Source organism: Pavona decussata, unplaced genomic scaffold (assembly GCF_977016875.1).
Source record: "Pavona decussata unplaced genomic scaffold, jaPavDecu1.1 SCAFFOLD_38, whole genome shotgun sequence".
NCBI lineage: Eukaryota > Metazoa > Cnidaria > Anthozoa > Scleractinia > Agariciidae > Pavona > Pavona decussata.
Window position 1 is genome coordinate 2,188,994 of NW_028145460.1, and position 22,266 is coordinate 2,211,259.

The 22,266-nt window shown below is 39.9% G+C and overlaps 4 protein-coding genes across 4 annotated transcripts in view; 1 reads left to right on the plus strand and 3 right to left on the minus strand.

Moving 5' to 3' along the window:
- The window catches only part of LOC146483565 (matrilin-1-like), a 30,134-nt gene extending 24,976 nt beyond the window's left edge, over positions 1 to 5,158 (plus strand). Inside the window, exon 7 of the mRNA XM_085105741.1 lies at positions 4,997 to 5,158. Within this exon, the coding sequence (XP_084961867.1) occupies positions 4,997 to 5,133 (137 nt within the window). The 3' untranslated portion in view covers positions 5,134 to 5,158. The remainder of the gene's footprint in view (positions 1 to 4,996) is intronic.
- Positions 962 to 3,390, minus strand: LOC146483567 (dermatan-sulfate epimerase-like protein). The gene has a single exon (XM_085105586.1). The coding sequence runs from the start codon at positions 3,388 to 3,390 to the stop codon at positions 985 to 987; it is 2,406 nt and encodes an 801-aa protein (XP_084961712.1). The 3' UTR covers positions 962 to 984.
- Positions 5,159 to 8,390: 3,232 nt separating the features above from the next.
- On the minus strand, positions 8,391 to 10,856 carry LOC146483568 (dermatan-sulfate epimerase-like protein). The gene has a single exon (XM_085105534.1). The coding sequence runs from the start codon at positions 10,822 to 10,824 to the stop codon at positions 8,428 to 8,430; it is 2,397 nt and encodes a 798-aa protein (XP_084961660.1). The 5' UTR covers positions 10,825 to 10,856; the 3' UTR covers positions 8,391 to 8,427.
- A 7,354-nt stretch (positions 10,857 to 18,210) lies between these two features.
- Positions 18,211 to 22,048, minus strand: LOC146483569 (dermatan-sulfate epimerase-like protein). The gene has a single exon (XM_085105535.1). The coding sequence runs from the start codon at positions 20,637 to 20,639 to the stop codon at positions 18,234 to 18,236; it is 2,406 nt and encodes an 801-aa protein (XP_084961661.1). The 5' UTR covers positions 20,640 to 22,048; the 3' UTR covers positions 18,211 to 18,233.
- Positions 22,049 to 22,266: the final 218 nt, after the last annotated feature.

The following is a 22,266-nucleotide window of genomic DNA, read 5'->3' on the forward strand; positions in this document are numbered from 1 at the left end:
TTTATGTATATCTCTTTTAATATCGAAATGAACGCAATAGTACTCCCTTCATTCCATTCTTCTCCAAATAGCAGATTTAACGGAATGAACAGAATCCGGTTTACGCGGCATACGCAGAATAAGCATTCTTTTGCAAAAAGAGGGAACGTTTTTGGTGGAAAAATCATTCGCGGCCGGCCAGGGGTCTCCTTCGGCGGCCTCTTCAGTAGTTTCAAAGCTTGAAAAAGCTACCTTCTCGCGCGTTTAATTTCATCCTACGCTCTTCACATTAAAGTTAAATTGATTGAAACACGTGTGCATGGGTTTGCAAAATCCAAAGAATTTCTGCCAGGGTCATTAAAAGACCCACTTATGACGCTAGTACCAGTTTCGTCCTCGATAGGCTATAGCACGGACAAGCTTTCAACAAAACGGAAAAAGCCTACCGTGGTGCAAATGTTCAATAATAAAACGACTTTCTCCGAAATAGGTGGTTTGCATTGCCGCCACGTTGCTGGACAAAACAAAGAAAATTTGTTCACATAGTTTGCATAAAAATAGAAGTTAAGTCCAAGAGAAGAAAAATTATATTTATCCTGTACACCGACATGGCCGCCATGACGTCACATGCAAACCATCAATCCTTGCAAAATTTATTTACGATCCGTAACTCTCGCAACATAACCTAAGGGAAACGAAATTGAACTTAGCAAACCCGATAAAAAGCTATCTCAAATGAAGTTTTAGCTAAAACAGGGGATTTTATGGAACAGCTTGTCCGAAAACCTGCACACAATAGACTCACTTGGGAAATTGACTGATTTTATGACTATGGTCAAACAAGCTCCCACATGGTAACCTTGCTTCTAAACCAGTATTGTTACTATTTACCCCACGCATGAATAACAAGAACTATACCGTTGATATATATTTACTGGAAGGTTGTAGAGTAAAAATAAACGAAAAATATATTTCATAGTCACCTGTTAAAACAATAATATTTAATTAACAGTTTTGGCAAGTATATAAACGAATAAACAACATGTTCGAGACATATATTTTCTTTAGTATGACAATCATGAGCACCAACAATGCTATCCATAACAAAGTGTTCCATCTTACTCGCTTTAGTCCTGAAAAGTAAGTTAGTGCCTTAAAACGTCTGTTATTGCGTTTATAGGCGAAAAAGAGCACGAGCAAGCCACTTACCCAAACAAACAGTATCAGTATATTGATGGCTGATATATGCAATGTATGTTTAGTTGTCTTTGGGACGCCATCGTCTCGTAAGGGAAATAATATCTCACTGCTGCCGCTCACTTGAACCTTTGCAAATCCGTCAAAACCGAGAAAACGCTTTCTTGCTTCGGGTGTTTTGTAATTGGTTGTTACGGAAACAAGATGCCTAACGTTGTTTACTCTAAGAGATACTTGCAAGCCTTCACTTTGGTCATTCAACTGGGGTGAGGTAACGTCGATTCCTGGTGCTATGAAGACATATGCAAATCTGGTCTGCATTGCCGTTAGGTTTGATGTGATGTTCAGGTAATAAGTCTTTCTTGTTCCATATTCGGCTGGGTACTCGGCGCTTTGGGAAGTCGCTATGCTTTGTTGGCTACCTGAGTTAGACAATAACACCGTATACGTTTGTCCGTGTAATACAATCTCGCCAATCTCTTGTCCGTGTTGTCCTTGTTTCAACAAAAAAGCTGCATCTCTATTGTGAAAAAACGCACCAACATAATGAGTACGACTCTTCGGCGATTTTGCCACGTGATCCACGACAAGCAGCACTCCCGGATGTAAGAGAATCACAGCCCGATACACGCTTGTCAATCCAAGAGCTGGACTGTACCACTTGGAAAACTCACCACTCATTAAAACCATTCCTCCAATGTCAAAAGCAGCAATAATCTCAGCGTTAGCAAGCCAGATTTCTTTGTTTTGATAACGTAGCCACTTCTCGCATTCTCCTAGTTGGCCTTTATAGGGAGCAGAACAAGACGGGTTGGTTGTGGGTCCAAACAACAGGACGTTATTCAGCCACGTATACTTTGGGCCATAATAGGCTTCGGTGATAAAGGGTACTCCGTAAGGAGCAAAAACAAAGGAACCTTGATCCGGGTGCTCGTGGCCTGGATTAAAGTTCCAACGCCCATTTGTCCCGCTATAAGTCTTTTTCCTCACAATCTGGTTCACTGCTTTGCCATGAAGAACGCTCGACTTGAATGACAAAAATGTACTTCTTTGGCCGTTCACGTCTAAGGTTCCTCCTCCGTAAGTGGCGACACCCCAGTCGCTAAAAATATGTAAATGAGGTGTGTGCGCATTAGGGGGCTCTTTCTCTGGAATGCTAGCATCATAAAAAAGGAATTCGGTGTGTAGCGTACAGTAACGCGGGGCAGTTGCCATTAAAGGTTCATCATTCAGTTTTCTAATCTTACCCGCGAGCCAGTTGCCATAACCATTTCGCATGACAAATTTATCCAAAAAGACAAGTTGGCTTTCGGGTCCGAACATCCAGTTAAAGTTTGAGTCGGCGATACCAACTGTGTCACGAAATCCCGGAAGGATGGTCCGGTACATGAACCAAAAGTGTTGATGCAGCCACGAATTATTTGTGAGGTCAATTCCAAGATGTCTCTTAGCCAAGAAGATGTACTGCGTGAGAGACCTCGTAGTGTAGGATCCATAACCGACACCTTCATTCATTGAACCATCTTTGACTAGGCTTAAAAGGAACATCGTTCTATTAAGAACCTCGTTGGCTTTCTCTTTCCACTGGTTGGCGTTCTTTCTATTGCCGTGTTTTTCAACAACCAATGCACTTGTGAGAAGTGCAACAAAAATAGTCGGCACGTGATTATGAATGTAATAGTTCACTCTAGCCTTTTCTTGGTCATAGATTTCTTTTGAAACTGCAGTAATATTGGCCAGAATTTGCACTCGGCGCTTGGAATCTAGAAACTGATACAAAAAGTCGTAGGCTGTTGCCAAACCTACCAAACTATGAGCCACAGGCACGTTAGCGCTCCAAATCTTTCGTACGCGCCAGTTGGGTAACGAGATGAAAGCGTCAATAATTTGAATTGCGATCCCTCTAGCTTCAACGTCGCGATTTTCTAGCACGCAGTACATGGCTAACACCGCAAGATTGTTTCCATATTTTTCATTCCATCTGCTGGAGAATTTGAACCAATCTCTCGGAGGTATGTAGTTCAATGGCGTCTTCTTAATCAGGGCCGCTGCATTTGTGATGCGAGCAAAAATTTCTTGGTGAGTCGTTTTCGACTGTTGCTTTAAACCGTCCACGTCGCTGCCTGAAAAATACAAGAACGGGTGCAAGTCTTGTTCTTTTGACATCCGAACGCAGATAAGAAGAATTGCTAGCATGAGTTTGTTGCCGTCCATGTTAAGGCAGTGTTTCGTGTTGTTAGCTTAGGAAAAATGCTAATTATCACCTGATAAAACACCGCATACTAATAAGGAGAGGGTTTACCAATAGAAATTCACTGCGTGTTATGTATATTGTCGAGCTTTTTTTCTTTTTTGCGAACCTTCTTTGCTTGTCTCGCGATACTTTGTTCCAAAAACGCATAAAAATTTCAACCTTGATGAAAATTTTTGCGAACATTTTCGTTATAAAAAGATATTATAGATATCAGATTTTATGTAACGTTAGCCATTTGTTTAGTGAACTATTACTTTATAAAATATATTTGTATTTAATATAATACATGTATGGTAATTTATTACGTATAGATTTTATATTATATATTAGTCAAAAGAGTATTTTTTTACATTTAGATTCTAGTCTTAGATTTTTTTGGAATTTTTAATTTTTCTTTGTAAATAGTTTAGGGATACAACTTCAATATGGGGATTTGCTTCTGCTTTGTTGTAACCCATTTGAAGTTTTTTTTGTTGTTGTTGTTCTTCAATAAAGTTGTTATAAATAAAAAATTCAAAAAAAATTATGCTCTTTTTTTCTCATTTGTCCGAAAGGCAGACTGACAAACCACTTCGATTTTTTGCAGGATAAAGAAGTAAGCAGAGTTGCTATCGGAATTGGCGAACATGAAGAGCTTCTAGACCAGCTAAAAGAGATTGCAGGCGAGAATGTTTACACTTTGAAAGACTTTCCGAGACTATCGGATATGTGCACTAAAATACTGCAGGAGACCTGCAGTAAGTTATCAACAAGCTAGGTATCAGCTAAGTTTTAATATATCGAAAATGGAAAGATCTCTAGTAAGGCATAGTGCAATATAATAAGTCAGAGAAGTGTGACTGTTTCAAAAGCAATCTAGGAAATTCCTTCCTCTTCTTCTTTTTCTAGATGCGCAAATGAAGAAACTTTTTTATTACATATAGGTGATAGGTCGTGATACATTTTGAGAGAAAAAAATGATAGATCAATAGATCTTGCTGATTTCGCTTTGCAAGGACAACTAGAAGACAATTCAGTGGTCGGTATTTCTCTGGCATGGTATAATGGCTCATATACCATGGCTGCTAATTCAGATTTTAATAATCTACATTAGTGCAGCTAACGCTTATAAGGTTGCTATTTTGTCAGATCCAAATAAATTGCACTCTGATGGGCTAGGATAACATGTCTTAGTAGAGAATAATAGAAAAAAATATGTGATTTGCTGTTTGTCTAAATATCACGACTTTACCGACTTAATTAAACTAGATGTAGATGTACCTTTCAACGGCTGCCGTTTGGACGATAATTTCCCTGCAGAATGTTTCTAGGGAGATCTTTTGTTTTAATGTTATAAATGCAAAACTACTGTGACTTAAATCATTTGGCCCGTCGATCATGATATCATGTAAAAAGTTAAACGTTACAATCTTCTCATAACATTTACTTAATCTTTAAAACGGACATATAGGATTTAACTAGTACAATTTGAACCAAAAGGCGTGGAAAACTAAGCTTTTGACAACGGGTATGTTTCTTCTTCCTCTTCTTGTTGTCTAATTGGATGTTATAATATAATTTTTCCAGAGCCACACGAACAAGTCAAGCGACGGCTGCCTCATCGGAGGAGGAAGTGGAACAGTGGCTACTTTCAGGAGCACCATCCTAAAATTGTCCGCAAACAGAGCATGAAAAGTATGATACAATGGAGTGAACGAACTTAGAGCTCGCCGACTGATTGACCTTCTTTCAAGGTCAAGGTATATTTATTCATTAAAATTTACCCTACGTGTGATAACTAATTATAGTTATTTCTATTCACACTGTGCGAACTAACATGACTGCTGATATTGATCAATAAAAATTCAAAAAAATTCTTTATCTTGTAGGTCCTAAAGCTTGGAATTCTCTTAGTTCTGTTCCAACACATATCACAGATTCATTTAGATTTCCTACCTTCACGAAACAAATGTACAAGTTTTCATTAAAATAATTCTGGTATGTTCATGCCGCACATACGCAGCACTAATTTGTATTTATTGTGTTTCGAGGTGACTTCTATATATGACCGATGGTTTCTTGATGTCTTCTCGCCATATCTTTACCGCTACTTTTGTATTAGATTATTGTGTTTTATGACAAATAAAGAAGAAGAAGCATCATTCAGTCTTCTGTTAAGCTTCTTCACCTGTGAAGCACACCAGTAGCCCATTCACAGTGTTCTCGAGTAGTGGATAACAGTCTACTGAAACAAAATAGAAAGCTGCAGTGCTAATTTAAAATCTACCACACTGGACAGACTGGAGCGACCTATACCGCTTGCAACGTTTTACATGATTTGGTCGAGAGGACAAAAGAACGAAATACAGAACAATGTTCCAAGTGCTAAAAAACAATGCGGTTACAGCCGTAAGTTATAAGGGTCCAGTGAAAATAGAGCTGTTGAAGGGTCCAGGTCTACTAATTAAAATAAACTAAGCATGTCGAGAAAAACGTAAAAGCCCGATGAAGGCGGGCGTCTTTTCAATGTTTATCCAGTTTTGTGAATGAAACAAAAAAAAAAACAGATAAGATGGCAGTGAGTAAATTTAAGGTTCTGACGTTTCATGAGTATTCGTGAGTGATCGGCACAAAGCAACATTTATTTGGGTCCCAGAGGGGATTTATATTATCATTCTTTCGCGGGTAATCGTCTGAGTATTTAATTTCCGAGAGGTACAAGCAGTGGGGTGACCTGCACCATTTGCAACGTCTGACGTGGTTGGTCAAAAGAACAAAAGATTGAGCAAGAGAACAATGCTCCCAACCCTAAAAAACAATGCAGCTGCAGGTTATCAGGGTCCAGTGAAAATAGAGCTTTTGAAAAGGGAAGGTCTACTAACAAGAATATTGGAAGTAATAATAATATATTTTATGCCCTTTCTGTTTTTTCCTTGGATTGAACGATATCAGTTACAGTCTCCAGGATACCGGCAATAAAGAAGCACTCAAATTAGAATCTGTACTGCAACCACACGAGGAAACAATAATAAGTAATTTGCACTTTCCTGATAGTGCAATTGCGTTTGTAAAATGTTTAACAGTGTATGAGTCCGGTCATTATTAAATCAATAATCATTCGCTTAACCTTTGCTGCTTGGAATCGGAAAAACTGGTTAGACACCCGCATGATGAAATGAACACATAAGAAAGGGAAAAGACAAAAACCATGTTTCCTCCAATACGAAAATGAGCTGAATGAAAACGGTCTGGAAATGGTCAACCTACACTTCTAATAAGACTTTTCAAAGACTTCGATTCGTTCAGACCAAGCCAGTTCCCTCACAGCCGTTTCTGAGCTTTAGTAACAATTTCCTTCTCCACAAACGTTCGCTCCTGGGCATCTCAAGCGGAGTGTAGTTATAGCTTGCGCGAAACTAGTTGTTCTGAGAGTGTTGGAGGTTTCAAGCTTTTAACTAATGTTTTGGCTTGTTATCGGTAAGCCAGTTCTGATATTTAAAGGCCTATCCAGATAATTGCAACATAATCCAACATTGTTGAATCCAACATTTTTGATGCAGCACTTGAACTCAACGGTCTGGCACCAAAATCTACCCAGAATCCTTAAGTCCTTGGTTCAACATTGCTGAATGCGCGCATGCCCACTAAGCTGACTTTGCGGGTATCTTTATTACTTGCTTCGCGCGTTGTCGCATGAGTGTTCAATCTATATGGCGAAGAAACAGTTTTGAATCTCTCAACAAGGGAACCTTAAATACAAGCAATCCCTCTTCAAATAGAAAAAAATTTGAGCGCCTAAGGAAATAACAGCATGCAACATCGTGCTACATGGTGGCCAAACGAGTGCAACATGTTGGACTCAACAATGTTGGACAATGTTGCATCAACATGTTGCATCTGTTTGGCCATCGTGTTCAACATTGTTGAACGCGCGCGCGGCTGGGCCTTAACAGTTTTCCATTACGATATTTTGTTCATAATTTTAGCGTCTTTAGAGCCTCTACTTCTCGTGGTGGAAATCTCGGGATTAACTGAGGGAAAAAAAGTGTTCTCAAAGCAAAGCTTCGGGGTTGAAGGCACCTTTAATCTATAAAAAAGGCATTGAAAGTAAAAATTATAGCTCATCTCGAATCCTACCACTCTGTCAGTTTCTTCCTGCATCCCGTACGTTCTTAAAATTCACAGTACCTCTACTTCCATCTCAGGCGCGCGGTTGAGGCAACGGAATTGAAATCCGGAGAAGGGTGTTCGCGGTGCAACTGCCTGGTCTCATCAAACTGGTCTACCCCTGGAAGTTGGGAGTTTTTTCGCCACTGTTATTTTTAACTTTAGTGTTTGAATGCATGGTTCCCGTATGCACTTTGTTCTGCACTCTTTTACCAAAGCTGAACTAACTAAGGACTTTTATGTATATCTCTTTTAATATTTTAAGTGAGTCAACAAAACGGAAGAAGCCTACCGTGGTGCAAATGTTCAATAATTAAAGGACTTTCTCCGAAATAGGTGGTTTGCATTGCCGCCACGTTGCTGGACAAAACAAAGAAAATTTGTTCACATAGTTTGCATAAAAATAGAAGTTAAGTCCAAGAGAAGAAAAATTATATTTATCCTGTACACCGACATGGCCGCCATGACGTCACATGCAAACCATCAATCCTTGCAAAATTTATTTACGATCCGTAACTCTCGCAACATAACCTAAGGGAAACGAAATTGAACTTAGCAAACCCGATAAAAAGCTATCTCAAATGAAGTTTTAGCTAAAACAGGGGATTTTATGGAACAGCTTGTCCGAAAACCTGCACACAATAGACTCACTTGGGAAATTGACTGATTTTATGACTATGGTCAAACAAGCTCCCACATGGTAACCTTGCTTCTAAACCAGTATTGTTACTATTTACCCCACGCATGAATAACAAGAACTATACCGTTGATATATATTTACTGGAAGGTTGTAGAGTAAAAATAAACGAAAAATATATTTCATAGTCACCTGTTAAAACAATCATATTTAATTAACAGTTTTGGCAAGTAAATAAACGAATAAACAACATGTTCGAGACATGTATTTTCTTTAGTATGACAATCATAAGCACCAACAATGCTATCCATAACAAAGTGTTCCATCTTACTCGTTTTGGTGCTGAAAAGTAAGTTAGTGCCTTAAAACGTCTGTTATTGCGTTTATAGGCGAAAAAGAGCACGAGCAAGCCACTTGCCCAAACAAACAGTATCAGTATATTGATGGCTGATATATGCAATGTATGTTTAGTTGTCTTTGGGACGCCATCGTCTCGTAAGGGAAATAATATCTCACTGCTGCCGCTCACTTGAACCTTTGCAAATCCGTCAAAACCGAGAAAACGCTTTCTTGCTTCGGGTGTTTTGTAATTGGTCGTTATGGAAACAAGATGCCTAATGCTGTTTATTCTAAGAGATACTTGCAAGCCTTCACTTTGGTCATTCAACTGGGGTGAGGTAACGTCGATTCCTGGTGCTATGAAGACATATGCAAATCTGGTCTGCGTTGCCGTTAGGTTTGATGTGATGTTCAGGTAATAAGTCTTTCTTGTTCCATATTCGGCTGGGTACTCGGCGCTTTCGGACCTCGCTATGCTTTGTTGGTTACCTGAGTTTGACCATAACACCGTATACGTTTGTCCGTGTAATACAATCTCGCCAATCTCTTGTCCGTGTTGTCCTTGTTTCAACGAAAAAGCTGCATCTCTATTGTGAAAAAACGCACCAACATAATGAGTACGACTCTTCGGCGATTTTGCCACGTGATCCACGACAAGCAGCACTCCCGGATGTAAGAGAATCACAGCCCGATACACGCTTGTCAACCCAAGAGCTGGACTGTACCACTCACCACTCATTAAAACCATTCCTCCACTGTCAAAAGCAGCAATAATCTCAGCGTTAGCAAGCCAGATTTCTTTGTTTTGATAACGTAGCCACTTCTCGCATTCTCCTAGTTGGCCTTTATAGGGAGCAGAACAAGACGGGTTGGTTGTGGGTCCAAACAACAGGACGTTATTCAGCCACGTATACTTTGGGCCATAATAGGCTTCGGTGATAAAGGGTACTCCGTAAGGAGCAAAAACAAAGGAGCCTTGATCCGGGTGCTCGTGGCCTGGATTAAAGTTCCAACGCCCATTTATCCAGCTGTAAGTCTTTTTCCTCACAATTTGGTTCACTGCTTTGCCATGAAGAATGCTCGATTTGAATGACAAAAATATACTTTTTTGGCCGTTCATGTCTAAGGTTCCCCCTCCGTAAGTGGCGACACCCCAGTCGCTAAAAATATGTAAATGAGGTGTGTGCGCATTAGGGGGCTCTTTCTCTGGAATGCTAGCATCATAAAAAAGGAATTCGGTGTATAGCGTACAGTAACGCGGGGCAGTTGCCGTTAAAGGTTCATCATTCAGTCTTCTAATCTTGCCCGCGAGCCAGTTGCCATAACCATTTCGCATGACAAATTTATCCAAAAAGACAAGTTGGCTTTCGGGTCCGAACATCCAGTTAAAGTTTGAGTCGGCGATACCAACTGTGTCACGAAATCCCGGAAGGATGGTCCGGTACATGAACCAAAAGTGTTGATGCAGCCACAAATTATTTGTGAGGTCAATTCCAAGATGTCTCTTAGCCAAGAAGACGTACTGCGTGAGAGATCTCGTAGTGTAGGATCCATAAGCGACACCTTCATTCATTGAACCATCTTTGACTAGGCTTAAAAGGAACATCGTTCTGTTAAGGACCTCGTTGGCCTTCTCTTTCCACTGGTTGGCCTCCTTTATATTGCCGTGTCTTTCAACAACCAGTGCACTTGTGAGAAGTGCAACAAAAATAGTCGGCACGTGATTATGAATGTAATAGTTCACTCTAGCCTTTTCTTGGTCATAGATTTCTTTTGAAACTGCAGTAATATTGGCCAGAATTTGCATTCGGCGCTTGGAATCTAGATACTGATACAAAAAGTCGTAGGCTGTTGCCAAACCTACCAGACTATGAGCCACAGGCACGTTAGCGCTCCAAATCTTTCGTACGCGCCAGTTGGGTAACGAGATGAAAGCGTCAATAATTTGAATTGCAATCCCTCTAGCTTCAACGTCGCGATTTTCTAGCACGCAGTACATGGCTAACACCGCAAGATTGTTTCCATATTTTTCATTCCATCTGCTGGAGAATTTAAACCAATCTCTCGGAGGTATGTAGTTCAATGGCGTCTTCTTAATCAGTGCCGCTGCATTTGTGATGCGAGCAAAAATTTCTTGGTGAGTCGTTTTCGACTGTTGCTTTAAACCGTCCACGTCGCTGCCTGAAAAATACAAGAACGGGTGCAAGTCCTGTTCTCTTGACATCCGGACGCAGATAAGAAGAATTGCTAGCATGAGTTTGTTGCCGTCCATGTTAAGGCAGTGTTTCGTGTTGTTAGCTTAGGAAAAATGCTAATTATCACCTGATAAAACACCGCATACTAATAAGGAGAGGGTTTACCAATGGAAATTCACTGCGTGTTATGTATATTGTCGAGCTTTTTTTTTTTTGTTTTGCGAACCTTCTTTGCTTGTCTCGCGATATTTTGTTCCAAAAACGCATAAAAATTTCAACCTTGATGAAAATTTTTGCGAACATCTTCGTTATAAAAAGATATTATAAATATCAGATTTTATGTAACGTTAGCCATTTGTTTAGTGAACTATTACTTTATAAAATATATTTGTATTTAATATAATACATGTATGGTAATTTATTACGTATAGATTTTATATTATATAATAGAGTATTTTTTTACATTTAGATTCTAGTCTAAGATTTTTTTGGAATTTTTATTTGTTTTTGTAAATAGTTCAGGGAACCAACTTCAATATGGGGATTTGCTTCTGCTTTGTTGTAACCCATTTGAAGTTTTTTTTTTTGTTGTTGTTCTTCAAAAAGGTTGTTATAAATATATAACTAAAAAAAAATTATGCTCTTTTTTTCTCATTTGCCTGAAGGGCAGACTGACAAACCACTTCGATTTTTTGCAGGATAAAGAAGTAAGCAGAGTTGCTATCGGAATTGGCGAACATGAAGAGTTTCTAGACCAGCTAAAGGAGATTGCAGAAGAGAATGTTTACACTTTGAAAGACTTTCCGAGGCTATCGGATGTGTTTACTAAAATACTGCAGGAGACCTGCAGTAAGTTATCAAAATGGAAAGTGGGTGCTGAGATCTCTAGTAAGGCATAGTGCAATAAGTCAGAGAAGTGTGACTGTTTCAAAAGCAATCTAGGAAATTCCTTCCTCTTCTTCTTTTTCTAGATGCGCAAGTGAAGAAACTTTTTTATTACACATAGGTGATAGGTCGTAATATATTTTAAGAGAAAAAATGATAGATCAATAGATCTTGCTGATTTCGCTTTGCAAGGACAACTAGAAGACAATTCAGTTGTTGGTATTTCTCTGGCATGGTATAATGGCTTTTATAATCCATCAAATATTTTCGCTCGCGGGCGATTGGTCTAAACGCCTCACGTGACCGAATATACCCCAGCTAAAACTGGGGAATATCCGAGGATATTCCCCAAGTGATATTCCCCAATTTCAAAAACTTCAAGGCGCGTCTTGTTGACAATTAAAATGAATGTCAAGATGGGGGAACGGTTTGCTTTTGTGACAGAACAAGAGATAAACCTGCTGGTCGATAAACCAGTACCAGAAAATAACATAGTTACGCTCTAAACGTTTTTGACGGTAAGCTGTTCGTAAACGAAATGTTGAAATACTCAAGCTCGTATTTGCGACATTTTCTCTTGGTTTGAACTCTGTTTAACAGTCCTTGGATTAAAAATGTGGTAAGACTGAAAAATATGACAGACGAAAAGTTTTAGCCCATCTCATTTAAGAGTATTTATGGTTTTCTTTCAGTCTGGCGAAATGAGAAAGCCATCAACAAGCTATTAAACGAGTTTTATTAATAAGCTCGAAGCTCGCTCACACGACGGCAAATATTACAGTTGTAATTCAATGAGAGCAATTCGTGCTGGCCTAATATAAGGAATTTAAATAACGAAAACATAAATTTCAGTACCATTACTGACAGAGTTCAAACAGGTAAATGATGCTATCAATGCTCACCTGGTCGAGATCGCTCGCGAACATAAAATTTCGTCCACGAAACAAAAACCAGCCATGATACCCCGAGATGTCGAAATTCTCTATGAAGAGAAGCAGCTTGTCCTACTCTCGAGCAACAAGTTTAATCCTCAGCCCGGGTCCTCAGCGATGGTGAGCAACTTCGTTGCTGGCTCCATTCAATGTGAAGTTAGCAAAGAAAGCGCTTTGACGGAATCCAGCAAAAACAACCGGTGGCGTCGTATTCGACTGCAGGTTCAGCTTCGATTTCTTCACAGGTCGTTTTCGGCTAGCAAATTCCACAATTGTATTTTCGATATAAAGTGCTACTCCAATTGAACACGAGATAAAGGAAGAGAACGACAAAGAGCCGGCTGTTTCGTTGACGGCAGTTTACACTTTTTACGGAATGCGATACTTTACAGTTTTTCGCTTTCAGTGATCTTTACCTTGTTTTTAAGAGGTAGTTAGATTCCCTGTAGCCTTATCCGCCACTTGTATCTTGCTTTTGTCTTTCACGGAATTAAACAAGTTTACTTTCCTTTCAAATGTTTTACCTTTTCCCCAAACAAACGCTTTCGACCTGAAGCGAAATCTGACGTGGAGATTTTGGAAGCCAACTGACAAACTTTGACGTGATTGACATATGACAGAATGGCAGATCCTGCCGATTCCCGCGAGATTCCCGCATGTTGCGAAAAATATTTGAAGGATAATAAACACAATAGCCTCCATTTGACTTTAAAAATATGCTCAGATATTTGTTCTTGGACATTATCTGCTCCTTGAAGCTCACAGTTTTCCGAGAGCTACTGTTCGCTTCGCGGAACAGATAATGTCCGCGGCCAAATATCTGAGCATATTTTCGCGCCAAATGGAGGCTATTGTTTATTTATAATCCATCAGATATTTTCACTCGCGCGCGATTGGTCTAAACGCCTCACGTGACCGAATATACCCCAGCTAAAACTGGGGAATATCCGAGGATATTCCCCAAGCGATATTCTCCAATTTCAAAAACTTCAAGGAGCGTCAAGTTTGCAATTAAAATGAATGTCAAGATGGGGGAACGGTTTGCTTTTGTGACAGAACAAGAGATAAACCTGCTGGTAGATAAACTAGTACCAGAAAACAACATACGCTCTAAACGCTTTTGACGGTAAGCTGTTCGTAAACGAAATGTTGAAATACTCAAGCTCGTATTTGCGACATTTTCTCTTGGTTTGAACTCTGTTTAACAGTCCTTGAACTAAAAATGTGGTAAAACTGAAAAAAATGAAAGGCAAAAAGTTTTAGCCCATCTCATTTAACGCTTATAAGGATGCTATTTTGTCAGATCCAAATAAATTACACTCTGATGGGCTAGGATAACATGTCTTAGTAGAGGATAATAGAAAAAAATATGTGATTTGCTGTTTGTCTAAATATCACGACTTTACCGACTTAATTAAACTAGATGTAGATGTACCTTTCAACGGCTGCCGTTTGGACGATAATTTCCCTGCAGAATGTTTCTAGGGAGATCTTTTGTTTTAATGTTATAAATGCAAAACTACTGTGACTTAAATCATTTGGCCCGTCGATCATGATATCATGTAAAAAGTTAAACGTTACAACCTTCTCATAACATTTACTTAATCTTTAAAACGGACATAGGATTTAACTAGCACAATTTGAACCAAAAGGCGTGGAAAACTAAGCTTTTGACAACGGGTATGTTTCTTCCTCCTCTACTTGTTGTCTAATTGGATGTTATAATATAATTTTTCCAGAGCCACACGAACAAGTCAAGCGACGGCTGGCTCATCGGAGGAGGAAGTGGAACAGTGGCTACTTTCAGGAGCACCATCCTAAAATTGTCCGCAAACAGAGCACGAAAAGTATCTGATACAATGGAGTGAACGAACTTAGAGCTCGCCGACTGGTTGACCTTCTTTCAAGGTCAAGGTATATATATTCATTAAAATTTACCCTGCGTGAGATAACTAATTATAGTTATTTCTCTTCACACTGTGCGAACTAACATGACTGCTGATATTGATCAATAAAAATTCAAAAAAATTCTTTATCTTGTAGGTCCTAAAGCTTGGAATTCTCTTAGTTCTGTTCCAACACATATCACAGATTCATTTAGATTTCCTACCTTCACGAAACAAATGTACAAGTTTTTATTAAAATAATTCGGATATGTTCATGCCGCACATACGCAGCACTAATATGTATTTATTGTGTTTCGAGGTGACTTCTATATATGACCGATGGTTTCTTGATGTCTTCTCGCCATATCTTTATCGCTACTTTTGTATTAGATTATTGTGTTTTATGACAAATAAAGAAGAAGAAGCATCATTCAGTCTTCTGTTAAGCTTCTTCACCTGTGAAGCACACCAGTAGCCCATTCACAGTGTTCTCGAGTGGTGGATAACAGTCTACTGAAACAAAATAGAAAGCTGCAGTGCTAATTTAAAATCTACCACACTGGACAGACTGGGGCGACCTATACCGCTTGCAGCGTTTTACATGATTTTGTCGAGAGGACAAAAGAACGAAATACAGAACAATGTTCCCAGTGCTAAACGACAATGCAGTTGCAGCCGTAAGTTATAAGGGTCCAGTGAAAATAGAGCTGTTGAAGGGTGCAGGTCTACTAAATAAACTAAGCATGTCGAGAAAAACGTAAAAGCCCGATGAAGGCGGGCGTCTTTTCAATGTTTATCCAGTTTTGTGAATGAAACAAAAAAAAAAACAGATAAGATGGCAGTGAGTAAATTTAAGGGTCTGGCGTTTCATGAGTATTCGTGAGTTATCGGCATAAAACAACGCTAATTTGGGGCTCAGAGGGAAATAATATTATCATTCTTTCGCGGGTAATCGTCTGAGTATTTAATTTCCCATAGGTACAAGCAGTAAGGCGATCTGCACCATTTGCAACGTCTGACGTGGTTGGTCAAAAGAACAAAAGATTGAGCAAGAGAATGATGTTTCCAACCTTAAAAAACAATGCAGCTGCAGGTTATCAGGATCCGGTGAAAAAAGAGCTTTTGAAAAGGGAAGGTCCACTAACAAGAATATTGGAAGTCTTAATAATATATTTTATGCCCTTTCTGTTTTTTTTTTCCTTGCATTGAACGATGTCAGTTACAGTCTCCAGGATACCGGCAATAAAGAAGCACTCAAATTAGAATCTGTACTGCAACCGCACGAGGAAACAATAATAAGTAATTTGCACTTTCCTGATAGCGCAATTCCGTTTGTAAAATGTTTAACAGTGTAAGAGTCCGGTCATAATTAAATCAATAATCATTCGTTTAAACTTTGCTGCTTGGAATCGGAAAAACTGGTTAGACACCCGCATGATGAAATGAACACATAAGAAAGGGAAAAGACAAAAACCATGTTTCCTCTAATACGAAAATGAGCTGAGTGAAAACGGTCTGGAAATGGTCAACCTACACTTCTAATAAGACTTTTCAAAGACTTCGATTCGTTCAGACCAAGCCAGTTCCCTCACAGCCGTTTCTGAGCTTTAGTAACAATTTCCTTCTCCACAAACGTTCGCTCCTGGGCATCTCAAGCGGAGTGTAGTTATAGCTTGCGCGAAACTAGTTGTTCTGAGAGTGTTGGAGGTTTCAAGCTTTTAACTAATGTTTTGGCTTGTTATCGGTAAGCCAGTTCTGATATTTAAAGGCCTATCCAGATAATTGCAACATAATCCAACATTGTTGAATCCAACATTTTTGATGCAGCACTTGAACTCAACGGTCTGGCACCAAAATCTACCCAGAATCCTTAAGTCCTTGGTTCAACATTGTTGAATGGGCGCATGCCCGCTAAGCTGACTTTGCGGGTATCTTTATTACTTGCTTCGCGCGTTGTCGCATGAGTGTTCAATCTATATGGCGAAGAAACAGTTTTGAATCTCTCAACTAGGGAACCTTAAATACAAGCAATCCCTCTTCTAATAGAAAAAAATTTGAGCGCCTGAGGAAATAACATCATGCAACCGCCGCATCGTGCTACATGGTGGCCAAACGAGTGCAACATGTTGGACTCAACAATGTTGGACAATGTTCCATCAACATGTTGCATCTGTTTGGCCATCGTGTTCAACATTGTTGAACGCGCGCGCGGCTGGGCCTTAACAGTTTTCCATTACGATATTTTGTTCATAATTTTAGCGTCCTTAGAGCCTTTACTTCTCGTGGTGGAAATCTCAGGATTAACTGAGGAAAAAAAAGTGTTCTCAAAGCAAAGCTTCGGGGTTTAAGGCACCCTTAATCTATAAAAAAGGCATTGAAAGTAAAAATTATAGCTCATCTCGAATCCTACCACTCTGTCAGTTTCTTCCTGCATCCCGTACGTTCTTAAAATTCACAGTACCTCTACTTCCATCTCAGGCGCACGGTTGGGGCAACGGAATTGAAATCCGGAGAAGGGTGTTCCCGGTGCAACTACCTGGTCTCATCAATCTGGTCTACCCCCTGGAAGTTGGGAGTTTTTTCGCCACTGTTATTTTTAACTTCAGTGTTTGAATGCGTGGTTCCCGTATGCACTTTGGTCTGTACTCTTTTACCAAGGGTGAACAAAGGACTTTTATGTATATCCCTTTTAATATTTTAAGTGAGCCACCCGACAAACTTATGTTCCCAGGCACTTGTTAGTAAACTGCAAGTGTTCTTTGGGACTATGCCGGAAAAGGTGTTCTTCTGGGACCAATTCTGTTTTCGAAATGAATGCAATAGTATTCCTTTCATTCCATTCTGCTCCAAATAGCAGATTTAACGGAATGTTTACCCGGGATACGCAGAATATGCATTCTACTGCAAAAAGAGGGAACGTTTTTGGTGGAAAAATCATTCGCAGCCGGCCAGGGGTCTCCTCGGCAAACCCTTGTATTGGAGCTTCCTTTCGGCGGCCTCTTCAGTAGTTTCAAAGCTTGAAAAAGCTACCTTCTCGCGCATTTAATTTCATCCTACGCTCTTCACATTAAGGTTAAATTGATTCAAACACATGTGCATGGGTTTGCAAAATCCAAAGCATTTCTGCCAGGGTCATTAAAAGACCCACTTATGACGCTAGTGCCAGTTTCGTCTTCGATAGGCTACAGCACGGACAAGCTTTCAACAAAACGGAAAAAGCCTACCGTGGTGCAAATGTTCAATAATTAAAGGACTTTCTCCGAAATAGGTGGTTTGCATTGCCGCCACGTTGCTGGACAAAACAAAGAAAATTTGTTCACATAGTTTGCATAAAAATAGAAGTTAAGTCCAAGAGAAGAAAAATTATATTTATCCTGTACACCGACATGGCCGCCATGACGTCACATGCAAACCATCAATCCTTGCAAAATTTATTTACGATCCGTAACTCTCGCAACACAACCCAAGGGAAACGAAATTGAACTTAGCAAACCCGATAAAAAGCTATCTCAAATGAAGTTTTAGCTAAAACAGGGGATTTTACGGAACAGCTTGTCCGAAAACCTGCACACAATAGACTCACTTGGGAAATCGACTGATTTTATGACTATGGTCAAACAAGCTCCCACATGGCAACCTTGCTTCTAAACCAGTATTGTTACTATTTACTCCACGCATGAATAACAAGAACTATACCGTTGATATATATTTACTGGAAGGTTGAAGAGTAAAAATAAACGAAAAATATATTTCATAGTCACCTGTTAAAACAATCATATTTAATTAACAGTTTTGGCAAGTATATAAACGAATAAACAACATGTTCGAGACATGTATTTTCTTTAGTATGACAATCATGAGCACCAACAATGCTATCCATAACAAAGTGTTCCATCTTACTCGTTTTGGTGCTGAAAAGTAAGTTAGTGCCTTAAAACGTCTGTTATTGCGTTTACAGGCGAAAAAGAGCACGAGCAAGCCACTTGCCCAAACAAACAGTATCAGTATATTGGTGGCTGATATATGCAATGTATGTTTAGTTGTCTTTGGGACGCCATCCTCTCGTGAGGGAAATAATATCTCACTGCTGCCGCTCACTTGAACCTTTGCAAATCCGTCAAAACCGAAAAAACGCTTTCTTGCTTCGGATGTTTTGTAATTGGTTGTTATGGAAACAAGATGCCTAACGTTGTTTACTCTAAGAGATACTTGCAAGCCTTCACTTTGGTCATTCAACTGGGGTGAGGTAACGTCGATTCCTGGTGCTATGAAGACATATGCAAATCTGGTCTGCGTTGCCGTTAGGTTTGATGTGATGTTCAGGTAATAAGTCATTCTTTTTTTATATTCGGCTGGGTACTCGGTGCTTTGGGACCTCGCTATGCTCTGCTGGTTACCTGAGTTTGACCATAACACCGTATACGTTTGTCCGTGTAAAAATATCTCGCCAAACTCTTGTCCGTGTCGTCCTTGTTTCAACGAAAAAGCTGCATCTCTATTGTGAAAAAACGCACTAACATAATGAGTACAACTCTTCGGCGATTTTGCCACGTGATCCACGACAAGCAGCACTCCCGGATGTAAGAGAATCACAGCCCGATACACGCTTGTCAATCCAAGAGCTGGACCGTACCACTTGGAAAACTCACCACTCATTAAAACCATTCCTCCAATGTCAAAAGCAGCAATAACCTCAGCGTTAGCAAGCCAGATTTCTTCGTTTTCAAATCGTAGCCACTTCTCGCATTCTCCTAGTTGGCCTTTATAGGGAGCAGAACAAGACGGGTTGGTTGTGGGTCCAAACAACAGGACGTTATTCAGCCACGTATACTTTGGGCCATAATAGGCTTCGGTGATAAAGGGTACTCCGTAAGGAGCAAAAACAAAGGAGCCTTGATCTGGGTGCTCGTGGCCTGGATTAAAGTTCAAACGGCCATTTATCCAGCTGTAAGTCTTTTTCCTTACAATCTGGTTCACTGCTTTGCCATGAAGAACGCTCGATTTGAATGACAAAAATGTACTTCTTTGGCCGTTCATGTCTAAGGTTCCCCCTCCGTAAGTGGCGACACCCCAGTCGTTAAAAGTATGTAATTGAGGTGTGTGCGCATTAGGGGGCTCTTTCTCTGGAATGCTAGCATCATAAAAAAGGAATTCGGTGTATAGCGTACAGTAACGCGGGGCAGTTGCCGTTAAAGGTTCATCACTCAGTTTTCTAATCTTGCCCGCGAGCCAGTTGCCATAACCATTTCGCATGACAAATTTATCCAGAAAGACAAGTTGGCTTTCGGGTCCGTACATCCAGTTAAAGTTTGAGTCGGCGATACCAACTGTGTCACGAAATCCCGGAAGGATGGTCCGGTACATGAACCAAAAGTGCTGATGCAGCCACAAATTATTTGTGAGGTCAATTCCAAGATGTCTCTTAGCCAAGAAAACGTACTGCGTGAGAGACCTCGTAGTGTAGGATCCATAAGCGACACCTTCATTCATTGAACCATCTTTGACTAGGCTTAAAAGGAACATCGTTCTATTAAGAACCTCGTTGGCCTTCTCTTTCCACTGGTTGGCCTCCTTTCTATTGTCGTGTTTTTCAACAACCAATGCACTTGTGAGAAGTGCAACAAAAATAGTCGGCACGTGATTATGAATGTAGCGGTTCACCCTAGCCTTTTCGTGGTCATAGATTTCTCTTGAAACTGCAGTAATATTGGCCAGAATTTGCACTCGGCGCTTGGAATCTAGATACTGATACAAAAAGTCGTAGGCTGTTGCCAAACCTACCAGACTATGAGCCACAGGTACATTGTCACTCCACATATTTCGTACGCGCCAGTTGGGTAACGAGATGAAAGCGTCAATAATTTGAATTGCAATCCCTCTAGCTTCAACGTCGCGATTTTCTAGCACACAGTACATGGCTAACAACGCAAGATTGTTTCCATATTTTTCATTCCATCTGCTGGAGAATTTAAACCAATCTCTCGGAGGTATGTAGTTCAATGGCGTCTTCTTAATCAGTGCGGCTGCATTTGTAATGCGAGCAAAGATTTCTCGGTGAGTCGTTTTCGACTGTTGCTTTAAACCGTCCACGTCGCTGCCTGAAAAATACAAGAACGGGTGCAAGTCCTGTTCTTTTGACATCCGGACACAGATAAGAAGAATTGCTAGCATGAGTTTGTTGCCGTCCATGTTAAAGCAGTGTTTCGTGTTGTTAGCTTAGGAAAGATAAAAAATGCTAATTTTTAGGTTCGAGCTCAAAACCATATTTACATGCACCGTGAAAATTCCTTAGGGAGAACATAAAAGTTGTCAAGTGCATGTAAATACGATAGCTCTACCCTCAAACTTAGCATTTTTTTATAATTCATGGCAGTCGAAGAAATTCGCGACAAGGACAATTTCGGCAATTTCATGAAAACAAAAGTAATATTAGTCCATAATTTTACGAGGAAAGATTCTTTTACTAATTAATAACATAGAGGGCAATATTTTTTTTTCGCCTGAGCGCGCTGATGCGTGATTTCTTAGGAAACCGACAGCGGTATTTTGCATAACGCCAAACGCCGAATCCGTAGAAGTCCTTTTCTGCAATGGCTGCCATAACAACTTAAAGCTAACCGTCTGTATAGTCAGTGCTCAACCCTAAACAGTATAAGTTCTAGTATAGAACGGCGTAAAATGTGACGTTCGGCGTTCTGCAAAACACCTCTGCCGTTTAATACGAGACCGTTTTTAAGGCTCAACCAACCGTAAACAGCGTAAACGCACCATAGAATCTTAGTGTTTTGAATCCGTATGCAAATACTAGAAAAATGTCATTTATGTCAAATTATGGGAATAATAAGAAATTTAACAGGAGCGAAAACAGCTGAAAAAACGTCGAAAACCAACGTCAAAGCCGTAGGCGCAGCCATTGTGACGAACTGAACTTGAAATAAAAACCACAATCACAAATAAATAACAATAGTCCTTTTCACGGTTGATTTTTTCATTTGCATTACAATGTTATCCAACGTGGATGCGAGACAATTTCGGGCTAAAACTACAAAATAGCCCGAAACTGCCTCTCAGACATGCTAGATTTCATTGTAATTCAAATCAGCAGAGTTAACCGCGAAAAGGGCTATTATAACTAAAAATACAGTTTACACTACACACTGCCCCTGCTGTTAAGACTAATCAGGAGATCGGAGGCATGAAGGTTTCCGTTATTTAAAAAAAGACATGGTGGCTTTTCGCATTTTTACAGTAATATGAAAGGCGACAAGATTCGTCATTCGTGTGGTAATTAGCGTCTTTGTCTAAACTCCCTACTAACCACCAAACCCGTGCGTGACCACAGGCAGCCCAAGCGCGGAATAAGAGGAATAAATGACACGTACGCGAACGTGACTCTTGCCTTCAAACGGTGTTGTGTTACAAAGATTCGATGTACAAAGGTTTGTATGGGAACTTTACGGGTTTGATTTAAATATCTAAAATGTAATGTTCTGTGAATAAAACTGCCTTACCTTGTATCCGTGTTGTACTCTTTGTTGTTTCCCGGCGTTTGAGGCCGTTTTGAAGCGTTTTCAGCGAGTTAGCGCTGGTGGTAGATCACCACCCACCAGGCGAAAATTGAGGGTAACCACACATTTTTTAGAGATAATTAAGAAACAATTATTCCAGAAAGCAGCAAAATACAAAGCAATGTATGGCGCTTTTTTTTTTTTCCAAATTGAAGCTTTATTATAAGTACGTAAATTATGATCATTCGGGTGAGTGTAGTCCTGAGAAGGACTGTTTGTGGTGACTTTGACTGACGTTTCGACAACCT